The sequence below is a fragment of the Paramacrobiotus metropolitanus genome, unplaced genomic scaffold, assembly GCF_019649055.1.
Source record: "Paramacrobiotus metropolitanus isolate TYO unplaced genomic scaffold, Prichtersi_v1.0 Parri_scaffold0000004, whole genome shotgun sequence".
Lineage (NCBI taxonomy): Eukaryota > Metazoa > Tardigrada > Eutardigrada > Parachela > Macrobiotidae > Paramacrobiotus > Paramacrobiotus metropolitanus.
The window spans coordinates 1,149,040-1,168,398 of NW_026570224.1; the positions used below are offsets into that span (position 1 = coordinate 1,149,040).

The window sequence follows — 19,359 nt, forward strand, 5'->3', positions numbered from 1 at the left end:
ATTTCGCCCATAGTTTCACACTGGAGTCATGCAGAATGATATCCCGCTCTACTGCCCCAGTTTATGTTCTAGTTTTACACTTTTACCTAGTTACTCCTTAAGATAAGAGATTTCGGATTTCTACGGTACGTGTACACATGACCTACTGAAGTTAGCTTAAAGACTTAAAAAAGGGGGTTTGATTTTAGCGTATACGTAATTTCAAAGAGGTCCACTACCGGCACCACGATCTCACTGCAGCAGTGCAACGCTGCTGTTTTTATAGTGCAATCCTGCAAGGGATTAACGAATAAACCTCAAAACTTGCGCAAACGCTTTCGGACTTGCCGCATAATGCATCCCACGAGAACCACCTCATGCGAGTAAAGAAGATATGAAAACTGTAGTCCAACATGCGGTAACAATATAGTGCAAAAAAAAGAATAAAGGTGTATCTTGCGTATCTTGACGAGAAAAAGTTTTCAGTGTGCAACTGTAAAATTAGCAACCTATTGATTAACTTTGGCTTTATCGATAACAGCACAAGAAATGCATTGCTAAAGGGCAGTCTGGTGACTATGCCCTGCTTCCGGTGCGACTTGGCTTATAACATTCAGCTGTTCCCGATGCTGATCATTGAATTGACTGTAGCATATATCCAAACATAAATATGCTGAAAGCAGATCCCTCCCAATTACGGTTCGTAATCTCTGTGTCAAATGTGTGAAATCCGGGCGTAGTCTCGGATCAAAATTCCAGCACTGAACCATCAACTCGTAGCTGCAAAAACAATACGAACAAGAGTAAAACTTTTAGCGTATTTATTTGGAATCCGAACTCAGATGAGCGATCACGTACATGGCCGTTGGACACGATGTCGGTCGTTCCATACGGTAACCGTCTCGCAGTGACTTCACAAGTTCCACAACGTCCCCAACGTCCGTTCTCATGTTGGCATAAGGATGCTCCCCAAAACTAAATATCTCCCACACTGCAATGCCAAACGACCAGACATCGGATTGAACAGAGAATCTCCGCTCTGTTATCGCTTCCGGGGACATCCATCGGACCGGAAGAAATGCCTACGGACGGTTGAGTATACAAACAGACTAATACAGTATATATAGTACAATACAATCATTCTGCTCTGCTTTGACAACTGCGCATTTCTCGTATGAACAATTATGCAAAATTTCTTAGACAACTGCATGGATAAAACGTGATTCGTACGTCACCTGTTGATCCATAAGAACGTATTCGAGCGTTTGCTTAGCCATTCCGAAATCGGCAATTTTCACCACGCGTCCGTCACAGACAAGGACATTGCGCGCTGCCAAATCTCTGTGGATTATGGAGCGACTGCCTAAGTATTCCATTCCACGGCTGATTTGAAAAGCGAAGCTCATAAGATCATTGGTCGACAGAATTTTTCCATCGAATTTATTGTTATTATCACTGTTTTTTAGCTGAAGATCCAGAATGCACTGCAATCGGTCGGCTTCGTCGTCGTCGAACGGCAAAAGGTCACCGGTAGCACTTGTGTGGCTGTAGAACCAAGCATCGCGATGGCATTTTAGAAACTTGGCTAGGCAATCGTATCTTGAAAATTCCAATAACAACAAAGTTTCCCCTGGAATTTAACAAGAACAGCCATTCAATATAATATGGTGAACGATTGTACCCGCAGGGATACATATTATGTTGAGTTTTCAGTCGAAACGTTTTATTGTTGTATACCCTTAAGAACCACCCCTATAAGATTGCAGATATTTAGATGACGACCGGCTTTTGACATGATTGCCATTTCTTCCATCAGCTGGCGAACATGTCGTGGGTTCTTTTTGTCGCGCGCCGTCTTAATGGCAACTTCTGCCGGACACGCAACGTTGATTAATCCGTTTGCAATGCCTTTCCAAACAACTCCAAATTCTCCTCTTCCGAGAACGAGATTACCTGCAATAAAAGGCAACTTTCAAACTGTACACTGATCATAGCTATTCTACAGACCGTCAGCATGACTACGTTAACGTCCATGTTAATAACTGATGGCTTTTTAAACGAACAACGTAAGTAAAATTTTTATAACACACGTGACATATTTAATATACTGTATTCCAGCCAATACAATATCGAACAGAGTACGTGTTAATTATTAGGAAATAGCTATAGGCACCCCCTTTCGCACCCACTTAGACTATAGGCACCCCTTTTCGATTAATTAATTCCTGGCACCCGGTCGCGTGCGAAAACTATAGGCAAACCCAATTGTCCGTTGCTGTGTTTTTTTTCTTAACCTTAGAAAATTTCCCCTGCTCATGTAGTTTAACTTGCCGCCACATTACGCTCAGCAGAGATGGGACGAAGCCAGAAAGGTGTGCAAGCCGGTCATGTCAAGATTGCGGAACTTCCGCCTAAACGATTCGTAAAGGCGGCATGCGTCCAGGTGCTGCATGGCGCAGATCAGTTTATTTTGTCTCATAAGCGATAAGATTATGAGACAAAACTTCTTTGTGACCCAAAAAAACCTGTCAAAGAATTTTTATTATACTGTACCTCTGGGAAAAAAATAAAAACGGGTGCCTTTAGTTCGCTGAAAAAACGGGGTTCAAGATTTATCTAACAGAAAAGGGGTGCCTGTAGTAAAAAAGGGTGCAAAAGGGGGTGCCTATAGCAAACGGGGGTGAAAGGGGTGCCTATAGTCTCACCCTAACTATTAAGTACCACTCAAAACGATTCAAGATTTAAACATAAAAAACAGCCAAAACCGTTACCCTAGGGTAGTTTACTGCAATTGATAGTAGTGACCTTACTCATCTCTATGTTTGCTAGCGGAACTTCCAGCAGACGGACATAATTCATCACTGCCGGGTTCATTTCTGATTTTTCTACGCTTGAGTATGCTAGATTATCCATCGAGTCCTTCCGCATTCCCCCTGCTAATATCTCCATTGTTTTCAGTTTTTTGATAACATGCCTGCGGCGCCATACAATGGCACCCAGAGCGCCTCCGGAGAATAACAACACCACAAACGTGATAACGCAGCCGAGGACTGGAGCCAGATACGGTGATCCGTCAGCGTCAGCGTCGTTCAGCGCCAGAAAAAAAGATCCATTGGAATACATGCGCACAACCACGTAGTCTATCATATAATGCACTGGAAAAATGGAATTGTCCGGATGGCGATTGACCGCGAACGCGCCTCCAACCTTTTTTAGTTAAAAATACGTTACTGCGTAAGTTTTTATACATTTTTATAGCTGTAATTGAAATTTTCTCACACCCAACTTCATAACCAGCCCCAAAACAACTGACGGGATTTGTTTCACTTCCGCAATGCTGTACACTTCGTGCCCATCGATGTACCATCCCAAATAGGTTTCTGTCCAGATTAGTTTGTAAGTGTGATAGTCCAACGAGAAATCTTCAGTGCTGATTAAACCAACAAGCGATAAGATCAAGCAAGCTGCTAATTATAATCATAATTCGATAGTATTGATTTCGGTAGCAAAAGTAGGTATACTTCTACATATGCAGCTGTGCCAGAATTACAATCTACCTGGTGTAATTGCTTTTGATTAAACTTGGCTTTTGACCATCCATGTAATACGATTTCATTTCAATCATTCGGGGATGCTCCCCTAAAGCGCCGACTACGGTAACGGACGGTGGCCAGTAACCTTTGCACGACTTGGAAACGGGAGTGCACATCGGACTGAAGAGGAAGATCACCGATAGAATGGATTTCCCTTTGGCTACTTTAGCACGCCATTCTACTTCGCCATATTTGAAATAGAATTTGTTCATGGTGTAAATCATTCCCGATGTGTAATTTCGATTTGCAAAGAATGCATCCACCTACAACTTGCTCTTATGTACAGGCATCGATCATACCCAGCCTAATTTAACGTTAACCTACCGTAGGTGCTGTGTATTGTACATGTTATGCATGTTGCTGGTATTTATAAAATATTACGAAATTAATAGTTTATGTCAAAAGTACCTGACATAGCGCACAATAAATAACTATTTTTTGTTCATCGGACCCTTAAATGACATTGTACACAACAGAATTCTAAAGATCAATGCGTGACTTTATGTGCAGTGCATACTCACTGGGGTACTGTTGCGGTCTTGACCAATGTATTTGGCCGTAATCGTCATAGTCCCATTGGAAACCATTACATTGTTAGGCAGAAAATACTGGAGCTCGCCGTCGACATTGGACGGTGTATCAGAAACATACCATTTTCTTAAATCTACTGTGTCACCATCGAAATCATCACGAAACACCTCTTTAAGACTTTCTTCACCCATAATTTCCCGTATGAACAGAAGAAGCAGTGCAACACAAAACAGTAGTCGAAAAGATCCGAGTGCCATGACGTTATATGCCGTAATTTGCAGAGCACGGATTCTATAATGCGCATCGAAACTTGTGAAGAATGTATTTCCAGAATATCTGAATGTCGTAAAAAATCAAAGCGGGTGTGCTATTTTTCCATTGCAGAGTCGATTTATCAAGATAGACTTGACTTCAAACTCTTCAGGAGTTTAGTCGAATGTCTTGAGTACTAGTCGGGCAACGGAACCGGGAAACAACGTTAAGTTAGTATAGATTATAAAGTGTGCTAATTTTGTAAAGTAAGGAGGTTTCCATTTACTCCTGCCAGTTCACATCCAAGCACGCCACTGTGACATATCCGGTCCAGAGGCTACAAGAATGTACCTGTACAACACTATTGTCGCTAAGTACAAAAGAATGTTCTCGCCTACGTATAATAATCCTGAAGCAGCGACATGCCGTGGTAATTCAGAACGTTTCTTGTCGCCGGCATTGGCTAAAAACATTATTATGTTTTGTAGTAAAGTACCACGAAAGTTGAAACTGCGCATTATGTATCAGACGACTGAGACGAGTATTACTAGTACACGTTTTAAACTGATTTATTAATGGCATGCATTGCTGGAATGGGCTGCCATAAATGGCTGCTGGCTATCGGTAAGTGTAGAAAATCACACAAAAACTTCTGAGTGGATCTGTATGCGCTACGAGACAGTAGTACACTAGTAACGATGTTTATCATTCATAGTTTCATACATGGTATTCGCTAGTTTTTCCCCAACTTCTTCGCAACTGAAGACCTGTGCGCTGAAACATACCGCACAGGTCATTCCGACGCACAGTTTATCTATGAAAAAAGGCAAACACCCAAACCGCCCTTCAGCAGCTATTAATCACTTATGACATAAAATATTTAGTTCTAAACAAAAACAAAACAACGATCTGAATATTCAACAGCAAACGTACAAAACAGCATACTGTAGAAAACAATCAATCATTTGTGACAGGAATGAAAACAATGAAAACTACCACTTATTATGCAACTCTGGAATTACCACCATTACAACCACCGTCTATGCAGTAGGGTCTTTCTGCATTAGCTTGATATCTGACTCCACCATCTCTTTCACCAGCGCATCAAATGTTGTAGACGGTGTCCATTTTAACTGTGTTTTAGCCTTGCTGCAGTCTCCCTGTAGGAAGTCCACCTCGGTCGGCCGGTAGTATTTGGGGTTGACTTTAACGCGCACTTTGTTGCTTTCCACCTCAATCCCGACTTCGTTCTCGTTTTCCCCTTCCCATCTGCAAAACACCCATTAGTGCACCTCTCCCATCAGCCCTTGCGGTACTTCCTGGTTTTACCGAATAGTTTTTCCAATCACGCCGAAAGCAGCTTCAACAAACTCTTTAACCGAATGGACTTCGCCCGTTGATATGACGAAATCTTCAGGTTGATCTTGCTGCAACATGAGCCACATCGCCTCCACATAGTCCCGTGCATGGCCCCAGTCTCGCTTGGAATCCAAATTACCCAGTTCAAAAAACTGTTCGTATCCAAGATGAATTTTTGCTACTTCGCGAGTAATCTTGCGTGTAACAAATGTCTCACCTGTCCGATACAAATTTTTACGCCACATTTAAGTAATTCATCCTTCCTGCATCAATTGCTAAAAAATACTGTTTCACAATGAAAATGATTATTCTGTTGATTTAAAATTTTCACTGTCATGATAGTGAGAACAAGTCAAATTGGCAAGTTACATCTTTACCTCTACGCGGACTTTCATGGTTAAACAAAATCCCGTTGCAGGCATACATGTTGTATGCCTCGCGAAAATTAACCACAATCCAAAAAGCGTACAATTTGGCTACACCATAAGGAGATCGCGGGTAAAACGCCGTTGTTTCCTTTTGCGGTATTTCTTGTACTTTTCCGTACAATTCACTTGTCGAAGCCTGGTAGAATTTGACAGTATCACCTAAACCACACGTCCGAATAGCATCCAACAAGCGTAGTGTGCCTACGCCGTCGACATTTGCGGTGTATTCTCCCAGGTCAAACGATACCTGCGATATACACCATGTTCAGAACCTTCACAAATAAAATTAGAATAACCACCCAAGACACTGCGCACAAAGATGTTGTTTAACTGTAAGAGCACCGTTCAGATAAGCTGAGTTAAGTGATCAGAAGAAAATGTCAGCACACAACAGCGGCGGCATAATCGTATTTATATGTAACAACAACTGTTTCTTTGCATTTTCAAACTCCGCTGTAGCCAAAGCGTGTAAATTTTATTTTATTATATTTATTCAGCTTACTTTCACGTGGCTTTGAGCACCGAGATTGTACACTTCATCCGGTCGCACTTCGTTAATAATTTTAACCAGGCAAGTACTGTCGGTTAAATCGCCATAATGCAGTACCATTGCTAAAAAAAAGCATAAAACAGATTGTATTAATTACAATCACGGGCGAGAATTATTTGCTGTGGAAGTGACTACTTACAGCCTTGGCGATGGGTAGTTGGATCATCATACAGATGTGCAATGCGTCCAGTGTTAAACGAACTACTCCGGCGAATAATCCCATGCACTGCATATCCTTTTGAGATCAGGAGTTCAGCAAGATACGATCCATCCTGTTCAATCAAGTGAAAGCGATGTTAATCTCCGCAGCTCCTTATGATAGTTTCTGACTCCTGATCTCATTTTCGTGCGATTACCTGTCCAGTGATTCCCGTTATCAAAGCGACTTTTTGCCTGCCATCTCCCACAGCGCGATTATCCGTCTTTACAAGGCTTCCCATGCTGGCGAGTTTGGCAACAACTAAATTTCAACGGCAACCAGAGTCTGGAAACCGAAAATATTATTTAAACGTAAGAGTTATTGCCATGCTAATCTCCATAAAGATTAGCGGTAGCTACTGCCTACTGGGATATTGCGCAAGCTACTCGTTAAGTAAGTAAATAAGAAGTCGTAAATCAATGCTCAGACTCACAGATAACGTTAAAAGCGTTTATGTACGGTCTTACCTTGGTATGAGTGTTTAAGCAACAACCGAAAAGATCCGGCCAAACAACACACAACAAAATCTTTCCAGCTGCACAGGAAGTAAAGAGGACTTTCTGCGTGCGTGCGACGTTTTCCACTTCGGCTGCAGAAACCTGTACGAGTTTCAGCGGACGACTCGACGTCAACAGTGGCACAGTAGATTTTGTTGAAGAAAACTTCTCAAAAGATAAGCAAAAAAGCGATAACGGATCCACTCCGTTTCAACCTTTACGTTACAAAAATAAGCCATTTACCTGTAAGAAGCCTTCGCTAACGTGGCAGTCACTCTAAATAGACAAATGCACGGTATTCGCCGCTTTGTTTTGAAGGTGAGAGAAATACAAATGCTTCGTGAATGCAACTCAAAAGAAATTTTGACATTTCGAGCCTCTAACAGAGAATTTACTGGATGCCACCAAGAAATAACCAATCAGAAGCGTTACTGGGTGTGTCTGTTATGAATGAGTCATGCTAGTATACGCGCCACTGTTCTGTGAACACAGAATCAACGGTCTTTTCTCTTTGGAGACCAGAGAACCTCAACAATTTAAGTAATTTCAGGACTTGTTTTCACCTAATTTCATTTTAACTATACATAATCGCATAGTTATGCGATCTATGCATGTCATGCAATTTCTCGAATTCGATTCCGGTTATGGTATTCTTAAGTCCGTGAAGGCGTGGATATTGTGGAATTACGTTTGTGTGGAGAAATACTGGACTGGGATATATCAAGGATTCAGCAGCATCTGATGTGCTCTTTCGGATTTGGGCCATCTGTCACCTGTGATTTGTTTTTATCTCTGAATGGCTGGTTTCAACGCACCATTAGGAGACAATCTGGTCAAAAAAGACGTACCACGTTTAACGCAGCATTTTGCTGACGCCCAGAGGACCTGTGTCCAAATAAGACTGTCATCTGAACAGCGGCAGCAATTAGCAAACTTAGAGCAACGGGTACGAAGCTACCAGGGAAGTGATCCGCTGAGCGTTTGGTTGAATTATATCGAGTGGATTGATAAGAATTGTCCGGATCGGGATGACGCGAACGGAGCACTGTATAACAATCTGAAAAATGTGTGCCGTAAATTTTATAGTGAAGGCAGAGAGACAAAGAAATACTTCGATGATCCTCGTTATGTTGGATTGTGGATGAAATTTATCAGTTTCACAAACGCCACTTCCACTCTGCAGTTCATGTATGAGCATGGGGTAAGATCTAAGAAAAGTGCTTGATAGCAACTATGTAAATTGAAGACATTAATAAATTCGACATGGGGAATTGTTTAAATCGCTGCTTTTTTTGTTGATAATGTTGTGTTTTGCAGATTGGTACCACATTTCCCGAATTATATACAAAATGGGCCGAAGAATTAGAACTGACGAACGATCTTCAAGAAGCCAGAAAAGTGTTGGAACGTGGCATTGAAGCCTGCAGCATCCATCCGGCTAAAGCTTCGGTAGTTCAAGCTTGGTACAAGGAATTCTTATCTAGGCATACAGCTGCATTTCCTGATTTATCCGGAGAGAGAATACTTAAAATTAGCCGTGACATTCAGTCCGATACTTCACCGTGCTACAGTTTGGGAAGTCAGGGCAGTGACCATGCGCGTTGTGAATCCAACGAGCGAAAAGGTACTATATTTTTATAAAAAAAACTCGTATGTATGCAATTTTACACTGTATCTTCAGTGCTTGTACTCTGTACAAACTACGGTAATTTGGAAAGGAGCATTGGAATTACTATGGTAATGTTAAAAATGTTGAAGCGAAGCGGGAAACAAAATTAAATAAAAACTTTATGACTTTAGGAGGTTTACCTTTTTTTAAATTTTTCATGTTCATTTATTATTTTTTGTGTTCATTAAATATAGTTTTCAACATTATTTCCCTCTTATGAATTTTATTTAAAATGTGAAGGCGTGACCGATGTTACCGACAAAAGTTCCGTATTCTTGAACATGGAGGACCTTCGGTTCGGTTGGTGATAAGGCTAAAAAATTCGGAAACGTTTTCATTCATGGAATTTTGTAGAGCTTGAGGACGTTTGGGGACTGTATGCAATTGCAAACAAAAACAAAAGTGACAGTCTGGCAGCCGCAATATGTTTATTGTCCGTTCACGGCGGTGCGCGTATACGGTGTTACCGTTGATACTGGGTGTTCGTTCTTGAGCCTTTAGTCGTATTCTGTAATCTACAGTAATACTGTTCATTCTTTCAGTGGAAGGTATTCTGGATAATACAAGAGCGTCCAGAACAACATTCGGCAGTGATGCATTGGAATACCAACCATCTGGCCGTTCGCTGGCTGATTCGGCTTACGGAGCGTCGATTTCCGATAGATTTACCGGTGACTCCCATGTCACCAGTTCAAAGCCAAAAAAACCTCGGGATTCTTTGTGCATAAAGCGATATGAAGGGCTTCATGTCGCACGCCTTTCTGCATTAGGAGCATCAGTCCCCATGGAAGAGTCCACTGAAGAAGAAGAATCGGTTTCTGAAGCCACTCCTGGTTCGGAAAAAGCACATGTTGTCGATACTACTGATTCTGAGTGGTCGAATCTCCTTTATGCCGATCCAAGCCGGAATAAGGGCCCCACCGCAGCAACGGTCAAAGAAATCTGCCCTGGTCCTCCCGATGGAAGTGCTTTTATGTGGAATCATTGCATTTTCTCTTCCGGAAACGACGATGAGCGGTCATTTGAAGAAAATCTGGCTGATATATACAGGAAGAGCGCCGAATCAAGAAAAAAAACATTGTTGGAAGAACTGAATGATTTACGGAAGAAAGCGTCAGAAGCGGGGATATTTGAACGTTCGTTTCGAGAAATGACCGACAAGTGTGAGAAGGCTGAAGTCAGACTGCGAGCAGCTGAAAATCAAAGACGGTACAAGTGTATTCAGAAAGTTAATATGAAGTTAATATGTGTATCTGTCATGAAAAAATTTTTTCAGGCTATTGGAAGATCACTGTCGTAAAACGGAAAGTCAGCTTCATACCACGGAATATCAACTGAAATTAGCCACTGAAAGAAAGCGCTCTTTGGAGGACATGTTGTATCGCTCGGAACAGATAATCGTTTATTTGGAGAAGCTCTTGCACAACCTTCACGGATGTTTAGCACAAATGCGTAAAGATATCAACAATGACGACATCAATGTTAACGATGTCATTTTAAACCTGTGCAAAAATCTTCAGCATAAACTTGATACCGTTTCCACAGACCAGACTACCGGGGAACTCATTGTTCTCGAAATCATTCGTTCGGTAGTTTCGGATTTGTCCCATGCGTCGGAAGATCGTAAATTACGCCATTCTGTCGCTGTCATCCCACAGCCTAATCGTTTGCAGACAGTGACGGAAAAAAACGAAGTGGGTTGGGAGAGCGAGCTCACTGAAAGCGAACTTGCATCCAAAGAAAATATCGTTCGTAGCAGTATTTCGTCCTCTTCATCCGTCAACCATCAGCGGAATTCCGCTGAGCAAAGTAATCCCTACATCCGAGCGATGTGGAATCAAACCCTGAACACTACATCGGCTCGCGATGCCTTTCCAAGGCTCTCCGATACTCAGCCGGACGTTATTGTGCATCAGGAGACTGTTAGCAGTGTCACTGTCATGGCTCGGAGTGTTTCCGAGGTGGATGGAATGGTGACTGCTTTACCGATTCGCCAGTCCTTAGCGCCAAGAAAATCAGCAAAGGTTATGCACACTAGCGCTTTTCAAGACCCAGAAAATGTCCCGGTTGTGCGCAGCGAAGTGCTGCCCAAAGCGGATTTTTCCATCTTCCGGGATTCCTCCAGTGACCCACCGATGATTCCCCGGGTAGAAGGGAAGAGTAGCGAGAATGCCGACCAGCCGGCTGATGATGATCGTGAAAACACGCCGCCAATTGAGTCGGTATGGTAGGCATGATTTAGGTTCAGGCCCTTATTTAATTTTGGAAAATAAAGCAGCAGGGCTGTCATTGTGTTATTTTTTTCAGGGTCCGCTTGTTGCTTCACCTCGCCATGTGGCTGGTGTTTTAAATGATTCGCTGGAACATCCAGGCATTCCACCAGACAGACTCGCTGACAAGGATTTCATTGAGGTCATCGATTCCGATTCAGAGAAAGAAGCTGAGATCGTTCCGGAGAAACCAGTTGGCATTTCTCCGGAACCGCAGACCCTTACGGTTGGCAAAACCGGCCCGAGAAAAAGTATCATTACGGGATTTATAGCGGATGCCAGCACAGAGTTCGATTCAACTTTCAGTGGGAGAAAAAGCATTGGATTTACCGATCAGACTTTACCTTATATCCCGCAAAGCGAAGCGGAGTTCTTCCGCAATATTGACCACCAGAAACGAATGGCTTCCACACCACTCGTTACCACAATAACGGAAGAGGGTCAAAAGCACCGCCTTCAGCCACGGCTGTCGTATCTACCACCGAAAAAGCCGTGAAATTTTGTTATGTTATTGTTGCTGGCGTCTTCAAGTATTTTCTGCTGATCAGCATATCTGAACGGTTTTCGAAGTTTTATGGTGACGTTCTGAAATTTCTCATCTTTTCTCTCGAGTTTCGGTTACGTTTTAATAGTGTCTATATTTAAATTTACATACTGTAATGTGTTGAATATTTTAATTGCTCGGTTGCGTGCTGGTTACGTTGGCTTTTCTTTATCATACCGAGCAATTGAATTTTACCAATTAAACGCATGAATTGACACTAATAGTAAGTTCCCGTGCTGCAGTTTTGTCAGGCGTTTGGTTCAATATTTGACGACGTACGGTATTTAGCTGAGTATTTACTAAAACCTGCATAATTTATTACGTAATTTACGTGATATTCCAAAAATCGCTTTTCAATACTGACTGCAAACATTTAATTTTGTAAGGACTACTAAAGACTACCAAGATTTGACCATAAACATCATGGCAAACTACCCTATAGTGCTATCGGTAACTTTGGCTTATGAAAGGCACAATCGATTCTTTTATTTACAAAAACTCAAAAAATGGAAAACGTCCAAAAGGAACTTGATAAGCTGAATAAAATACCACACAGTGAAAATACAGAGGTCACGCGAACCTTATTCCACAGCATGTCGATATAACAACGCGAAACAAAACTGACGAAGCATGCACCGAAGCATAGCTATTCTAAGCAGAAGCATGACGTACAAAATAAACGTTGGAAAAGGTAAGGGCGTTTTCTGCTGGTTATTTGAGCCTAATTCGGACGAGACAAATAATAATTTTTAGTTCGAAAGGAAACCACCCAATATTAAAGCCAAACTTTCCACTGTCATCTGCGGAACAAAGATGAGAGCACACAGCCGCTCAGCCCATTTCAATAATCGCCGCAAAAAACCACCCAGAACTCCGCCATAGAAAGGAATGCGCCAAACCCAATTGATTAGCTTCCGGTTAACGCTTTCTTCTTTCCCAATCAGTATTGACTTTTCTTGTCAATCGAGGCGCGTCGCTCATTGACAGCTGTAAATGGATAATGACACTACATCAACCACATCTCAATCAAGCGTTTTTTGCCCAGCTGGTTGGGTATGCTGATCTTTCAATGTGAATCAATTAAATGTAAATCACATAAAGAAGCAAACGCTGACATGTAAGCCCAAAACTACTGTTCGCCATGACTAGTTTAAAATCGTACGTAGTTATACGAATCAACCATCCATAAATAATAACCGGGAATGTTACATTTAAAAATATCGCATTTTTTTACTACAGAAACATATGATAATTACATTTCATGCAAAAAATACAACTCTTAAGTTTTCAAAATGTTAACAACAAAAACTGAAATAATTTCTGTACAAAATAAAACATTCGTTGACTGAACATTTCTAATAGCCAAGAACACAACAAAACTGGCCTTGCAGGATTCAAGCAACATTCTGGGATAACATTTTTATCTAAAGCCATGTGCTTTCTAGTATAGAACTACACTACATTAAGTAATGACTTAATTAATTATTAATCGAAAGCCCTATTTAAGCCAATCTGACATACTGCTGCATTAAGCAAGTGCTACCAGATCACCCACCATATCCAATGCCCTGAAGTTGCAGTAGAATGGCTTCAGCCACCTTGCCCGGTTCCTCATCCAAAACAAACCCATCCGTATCTTGGATCTAAGGAGAAACATAAATTGACTTTCACATCCTCCCAGATTGGCCTTGACATTTTAATGGAATGCCCGGTTCCGTTACATTCATTATCGCACCTTAAGCCACTCTGAGGTCTCAGGATAGAGGCGAGAATTCAGCTGGATCGTCTCCTCATAGTATGGGCTCTCACTGGAGGCGATTAACAGGACACGACAACTGAAACAGAATAAAGTCAAGGAACGGCTCATTATTAACCAAAAAGATGTCCAAGTTGTCTAAGGACAGTTTCATTTCTCATTTGATCGCCTATCACCAGAATATTTATTGACACCTCAATGAATAGCTTTATCTTTCGTAAAGATATGGTGTTTCCGTTCGGCAAAAAAACCGACTTTAATTAAACAGTTATCTCACGTTGCCCAATAAAATCGATAGAAGTACGGAAAGACATTTACGGCCTTCTATGGCAATCGATCAGCAAAACAATTTCATAATAAAATCACAAATTTATACTAGGCAGGCAAAACAATTTTGCGACTGACACTGAAAAACTGGTTAACGACAGCGCAAAAAAAACGAAAATCTACACACTTCACGAAGCACTTATTTTTGGGTCCTTTCGGAGGTAAGTAACAAAATCAATAATGAATTCCATAATCTCGTATGCGAAGTTTGCCGCATTCTCATCAATACATGAAAGAACAGCTTCAACGGAAATGTATCCGCTTGAGATAGCCATTACTTACGTGATGCGCGGAACTGACTGGCGCCGCGCGGGATCTCCTTCCCGATAAATATTGAAATCTGTGCGGCTGCAAACGCACAAAACAACCAAATGGAATTTAATTTGTGGAACGACAACCTAACGCTGAACAAATGCTACCAGCATTATTATCAGGCAAACAGCAGCTGCTGCCAGCTAAACTAACGCACTGTTCTGTGTTAATGGCCACTAACGAAATGGTTAGAATCTATTGTACATCTTCCAAGTTGAGAATATGGAAGATCCTGTGGTTAGCCACTTAGTACGTACTTGATAAAAGAATCAATAAAGAGAGCCAAATTGGTGGGATTGACGTTCTTCGCAAAGTGCTGGCGATAAAAGCTGACGAGATCGGGACGATTCTCCTGATACTGTAAAGCAAAACTTCACATTAAACACCGTAGTTTTTTATTATCTGCAAAATATAAAGATGCCTACCTCTTTTCGGTCCTATGTAAATCTGATAGCTAGAATGGCCACTACTTTTACAGGTCGGCCAGCCTTAAGTTCAATTTTAAAGCTTATTTATTCCTCTCCTTATCATTTTAAGAAGTGAAGGCAATATAAGAATAGCCACAACCGCACAGGAACCAAAATTCTGGAACCCACGGATTCGTGCAATCCATTTTCTATACTTTATTTATGCCTTTGCGCAAAACCAAAGTACAAGAGATGCACATCTCGCAGTTACATCAAGTACCTTATTGAAATAATTCCACATCAAATAATCCAGAGACGCATTGGTCATTCCACGCCAGCGCAGTTGCACATTGTTCCATTTCTGCGATGTCCATTCTCCCCATCCAGCCACGCGTGAGGTACAATTGACGAGAGTTAGTGCATCCACTTGACTGGGATACTTGATCTACCGAAAAAAAACTGCTTTGTTGATTATAGTTAATCATGAGAATTCACCAGCCAGAATCAAATGCCCTGCGGCAAAGAATAAATTGCTACATATAACAACTGTGTTTTCATGCAGAACATAACAATCATTAACATTTCCTCATCGTACCGCGTATCGAGCCAAAATGTTTGCTCCAGCGCCAACGCCAATTCCAATAAAATGTTGGATACTGCAATAAAATACGTCAACTTCTATAACTCACAAAAATTGTATCGCAAAACTGAAGTGGGTCTGCTTGAAACCAAAATTAAGTTTTTGTAAATTAATACTTTAACAGGGGGGTCGGAGGCGAATTACCAGATAACGAATACAAATGAAAGATTGATTAACGGTTACGACAACAATTAGACGTTTTGTCATGTTATTTTATAATTTCAAGACGATGTCAATCACCTCTGGCTCTGTATAATAATATGCCTCATGAATTTTACATCAGTAAAATTGTTTGTATCGGCTATAGTTATTTGGCATTTACGATCCATAAAGGCAAGCACATGATGCCAGATCAACAAACAGTGCCCACTTTACCGACTGCAGCCAGCATCTTCCGACTCACCCGTTGGCCGTCCGGAAGCTCTCGATCATATCTGCCATATCATCCATGGTGGGGTAGGGTATGCTGCAGAAAGGCCTTAGTCACACGACATGCATTTAACCAGGTTGAACAGTACAGTGACAACTGACACGCAGTGCCATTAAAACATTTCCCATTAAACCTATCTCCTTCGCACAGACAGAGAAGACTTAAAATTAAAGACTAACCCCTCACGCCAATTCGGAGCGCTTTCTTCTTGTCCGGGAGCAGTCAGATGATAAATACTAAAATGTTTTGTCACTGCCTGCATGTCAGGATGGTTGAAGAAGGTCCGGAAGCAAGTAAAACCTGGTCGAAGGAAAAGAATAGAGTGAAACTTATACATACTGCAGTAATCATCCATCAACCGCGTACCGTTCAAGCCCAGATCGTGGAACGTAATGATGGGAACTTTTTTCGGGTCACCTTGCTTCCAGACAGTAAAGTACCAATTTTTTGTCTCGTCCGCGACGAACTTATCCTCCTGTGTAAGATTTTAAGTAACATTTTGCGACAATATTTCAACACTAATTAATAAATATTGCCCAGAAATAAATTAGTCAACCGACTGAAACGATTTCATGATGAAAATCGAAAATGATTTATGATACAACTGCTTCTGCTCCTCTTCTAGTGTACGGAATTTAGCATATTTAAATGAGAAATCAAACATAATAAAAACAAAACCATAATGGTGCCGTTAGTAATAAATTAACTATGACTGAAAACCTTGAAGGTAAGAATTAACAACAATAGTGAAACCAATCTGACTACTAAAATACCACAAAATTCTAGACCGATGACCATTACCTTCAGATGTTTTCAATTAAATTCGAGCGGCCAAAAATAACTAATTATACGTTAAGGGCAAAAAGTGCAAACTCTTTAGTCTTAACTAGTAAAAAAATTACTAAGAACTCGTCACGACCCACGATTCACCACTCTACCAGCACCGAACCTTTATTGCTTCGCTTATTTACAATTTCCATTTATCATCAGCAAGCTGCAAGCAGCGTAACTGCAGCGTATACATAGACCATGCTGCAAGTATCTTATCGAATAAACCATTTTTTTCGAAACCCTACCGATCGATACCTACATAGTAGGTAAGTACATTTCCTAAATATCCTCGGCGACTATTTTCTTTAAAAATGCCAGCAACGATGTCAAGAGCCTGACACAGATATTCTAATTATAGCACACACACAGAGTAAAGTGTTACTACATGAAACGTATTACCAACAGCGTTAATACTGTAATAATATGCGTAGCAAAAAGCGTGCTGCATTTTTCAAGAACTCAATTGAAACAATCCAGGCTTATCCACTCTAGACAGCCTGACATTGCAAGATTGCTTCCATCCGCACAGATAGCACCAGGGTCGACATTACTGTACTGCACAGGACAAACCTGAAGGTCCTCGTGATATTGTGGAGGATTCATTCCATCTGGCCCACCGACAACAACGTGCACATCCCGCATTTCCATTATATCAGGGAAAGCTTCTGCACCTCGAACGAATTCTGCATTGCGGCTAGCAGTATCAGCCATTATCAATCTCTTTCGCAAAAACTCATCAACATAAGCTAGAGGGCTAACTGTAAATTACAGCTGCAGCACAATATCGAACCCCGACAGCGCTAGGCAGCAGAAAAGATAAAACTGCTGAGCGAGCTTATCCACGATCAACCGAATGAAGATCTGAAACCTGTAAAGCGCAACTACTAGAATCCAGCCAGGGGAAATGAAAGAAATACGCACCAAACATCGATTAATTAGCACGCAACTCTGCCAGATCAGATAAAGATGCGCACATAAGTACAAAGCTGACCGTGAAGTGCAAAACTACGGACTGTCTTTTCGGAAAAAAACGAGCTGTCTTGCAATAGTGCTACGCTTTAGATGTAAGTACTGTACTTCTTTAACACAGCTACAACACCCAATACTGTACAAGTACGAGTATTTTCTGCGTATGCTATTCGCTATTGCGTTAAAACTTAAACGTGACCGTGAGTCACGCATCCATTCACATCCAAAGGGCACGCGGAAGCCTTCCGCGTTCCACAGGCTCCATTCAAAGTACTTACGGTGCGATGCGAGAGTGCTATCCAGTTTTTTATCCATCCCATGAGTTAGGAGCGTAAGACTAATTAGTACCGTGCTCTGTGCTCATGATCAGTGCTCACGATATTCATATAAGTAAGTAGTTATCCCATATCCAACCAATCATGGCGGCCAAGCAATGAACATCATGATCGCTGACCACACCGGAAGCGCTATTCTTTCGGCTTTGAACAGCGATACAGAAAGAGGACAGCAGCTTCTTCCCGGCAAAGTAAACAACATAATATTAACCATGAAGTATTATATTAACAGTAATTAATTCGCCTCATGTGAATGAATATCGTATTTCATTCAGACGTACCGCATGAAAATGTACGATATCAGCGAGCTCAAGTCAGCGTTCCGCAAGGAAGCCAGCGTTTCGGTGCAATTTTACATCAAACCAAAAACAACTATCGAAGCAGCCACGCAGAATGACATCGACAACGAAACAATTACGCCGCTTTCCCAGGCTCACGAGCATTCGGATGCCAAATGTAAGGCTCTATCTGGACTTATAAAATAAACACAAAGACAAACATACTGGTGGTGGCTTATTTACTTATTCCATTGCTCAGATAAAAAAGCCCAGCAGACATGAACAAGTATCAGCCTATACGACTATTAATTACCAACTATAAATTACTATACGACTGTTAGTCACATATCTACAGTTTCTGCATTTTTTTTATGTGCTGCTAGCTTATATGGTTTTCGTGGAAACTGTCGGACACCTGGAGGAAAAAAAGAAAACACGAAACGGAGAACGATCGTTCCGTAGCCTCAAAGTCTGGGACTGTTCCCAAACCGCATCATACAGAATCGACTTATGGGGCCACATCGTAAGTTATAATATTACGGCCTACATTTGCAAACATAAATTATTATAAATCTGTTTAAAGGCCACCATCTTCCTTCCTACGATTTATGAAAAAAAAGTTGTTTACTTCAACAACTTACTCTACACTCAATACAACAACGGCGGCTTGCAGTCAAGTTATAATAAGACCTATTATTATATTTCGGAAAGTACACCAGCAACAACAATCACAAACTGGGCCTTGGACATCGGCTTGCTCGAGGAACAGCTTCAACAAGAAAGATCGCAGCTTGCGCAATCCAGCACGAAGCGCACGGAACGCGATGATTCAACACCAGAAAAAGCTAAACGGTCAAAACCAACTACCAACCAACCATCAAACCCATCAAATCCATGATACCGTTTTCGTAATCCCTATTTTTCCTTATCCCTATCTTTCGTATTCCTGTCATGCCGACGCACTGTGAAATACAATAAACTTGATTTAAGTTCATTCATCCTGCATCTTATACAGACTACACAAGTTATTCCTGCAGTTTATTACAGTACTAAATGCAATAAAATTGCAAAATTTTTGTCGTAAGCCTATATTCATCCGCGTTGGGCTTGTTATATGAATACTAATTATCTGTGCCAGACCTTCAGCCCCTCTCTTTTGAGGCAAAGGATCTCGGCTTCTACTTTACCAATTTTGCCACTTTA

At 41.3% G+C, this 19,359-nt stretch overlaps 5 protein-coding genes across 8 annotated transcripts; 2 read left to right on the plus strand and 3 right to left on the minus strand.

Moving 5' to 3' along the window:
- Positions 1-245: 245 nt before the first annotated feature.
- LOC129580600 (platelet-derived growth factor receptor alpha-like) lies at positions 246-4,822 on the minus strand. The gene is made up of 8 exons (XM_055471194.1): positions 4,094-4,822; positions 3,537-3,835; positions 3,259-3,409; positions 2,790-3,186; positions 1,717-1,932; positions 1,215-1,609; positions 838-1,061; positions 246-759 (listed from the first exon to the last, which is right to left on the minus strand). The coding sequence occupies exons 1-8, from the start codon at positions 4,358-4,360 to the stop codon at positions 537-539; spliced, it is 2,172 nt and encodes a 723-aa protein (XP_055327169.1). The 5' UTR covers positions 4,361-4,822; the 3' UTR covers positions 246-536.
- A 218-nt stretch (positions 4,823-5,040) lies between these two features.
- On the minus strand, positions 5,041-7,762 carry LOC129602599 (GDP-mannose 4,6 dehydratase-like). Of its 3 annotated transcripts, XM_055501664.1 has the most exons (8): positions 7,632-7,762; positions 7,359-7,553; positions 7,049-7,176; positions 6,832-6,964; positions 6,645-6,754; positions 6,092-6,389; positions 5,685-5,931; positions 5,041-5,624 (listed from the first exon to the last, which is right to left on the minus strand). In XM_055501664.1, the coding sequence occupies exons 3-8, from the start codon at positions 7,130-7,132 to the stop codon at positions 5,396-5,398; spliced, it is 1,101 nt and encodes a 366-aa protein (XP_055357639.1). In that variant the 5' UTR covers positions 7,133-7,176; positions 7,359-7,553; positions 7,632-7,762; the 3' UTR covers positions 5,041-5,395. The 3 variants fall into 3 exon arrangements, with proteins under 3 accessions (XP_055357639.1, XP_055357640.1, XP_055357638.1); XM_055501665.1 differs by having other exon boundaries at positions 7,049-7,152; positions 7,359-7,700; XM_055501663.1 differs by having other exon boundaries at positions 7,359-7,700.
- Positions 7,763-7,884: 122 nt separating this feature from the next.
- LOC129602598 (uncharacterized) lies at positions 7,885-12,011 on the plus strand. The gene is made up of 5 exons (XM_055501662.1): positions 7,885-8,589; positions 8,706-9,012; positions 9,600-10,266; positions 10,334-11,279; positions 11,365-12,011. The coding sequence occupies exons 1-5, from the start codon at positions 8,185-8,187 to the stop codon at positions 11,821-11,823; spliced, it is 2,784 nt and encodes a 927-aa protein (XP_055357637.1). The 5' UTR covers positions 7,885-8,184; the 3' UTR covers positions 11,824-12,011.
- A 330-nt stretch (positions 12,012-12,341) lies between these two features.
- Positions 12,342-17,837, minus strand: LOC129601413 (protein NDRG3-like). 2 transcript variants are annotated; one of them, XM_055500218.1, is made up of 12 exons: positions 17,822-17,837; positions 17,145-17,442; positions 16,110-16,218; positions 15,923-16,043; positions 15,717-15,779; positions 15,269-15,329; positions 14,954-15,118; positions 14,524-14,624; positions 14,237-14,302; positions 13,607-13,706; positions 13,427-13,514; positions 12,342-12,858 (listed from the first exon to the last, which is right to left on the minus strand). In XM_055500218.1, exons 2-12 carry the CDS (start codon positions 17,283-17,285, stop codon positions 12,812-12,814), a joined length of 1,062 nt encoding a protein of 353 aa, XP_055356193.1. In that variant the 5' UTR covers positions 17,286-17,442; positions 17,822-17,837; the 3' UTR covers positions 12,342-12,811. The 2 variants fall into 2 exon arrangements, with proteins under 2 accessions (XP_055356193.1, XP_055356186.1); XM_055500211.1 differs by lacking the exon at positions 17,822-17,837 and adding an exon at positions 17,496-17,634.
- Positions 17,655-19,262, plus strand: LOC129601426 (uncharacterized). Its single transcript, XM_055500230.1, has 4 exons — positions 17,655-18,069; positions 18,154-18,334; positions 18,540-18,679; positions 18,740-19,262. The coding sequence occupies exons 1-4, from the start codon at positions 17,977-17,979 to the stop codon at positions 19,052-19,054; spliced, it is 729 nt and encodes a 242-aa protein (XP_055356205.1). The 5' UTR covers positions 17,655-17,976; the 3' UTR covers positions 19,055-19,262.
- The last annotated feature ends 97 nt before the right edge of the window (positions 19,263-19,359 follow it).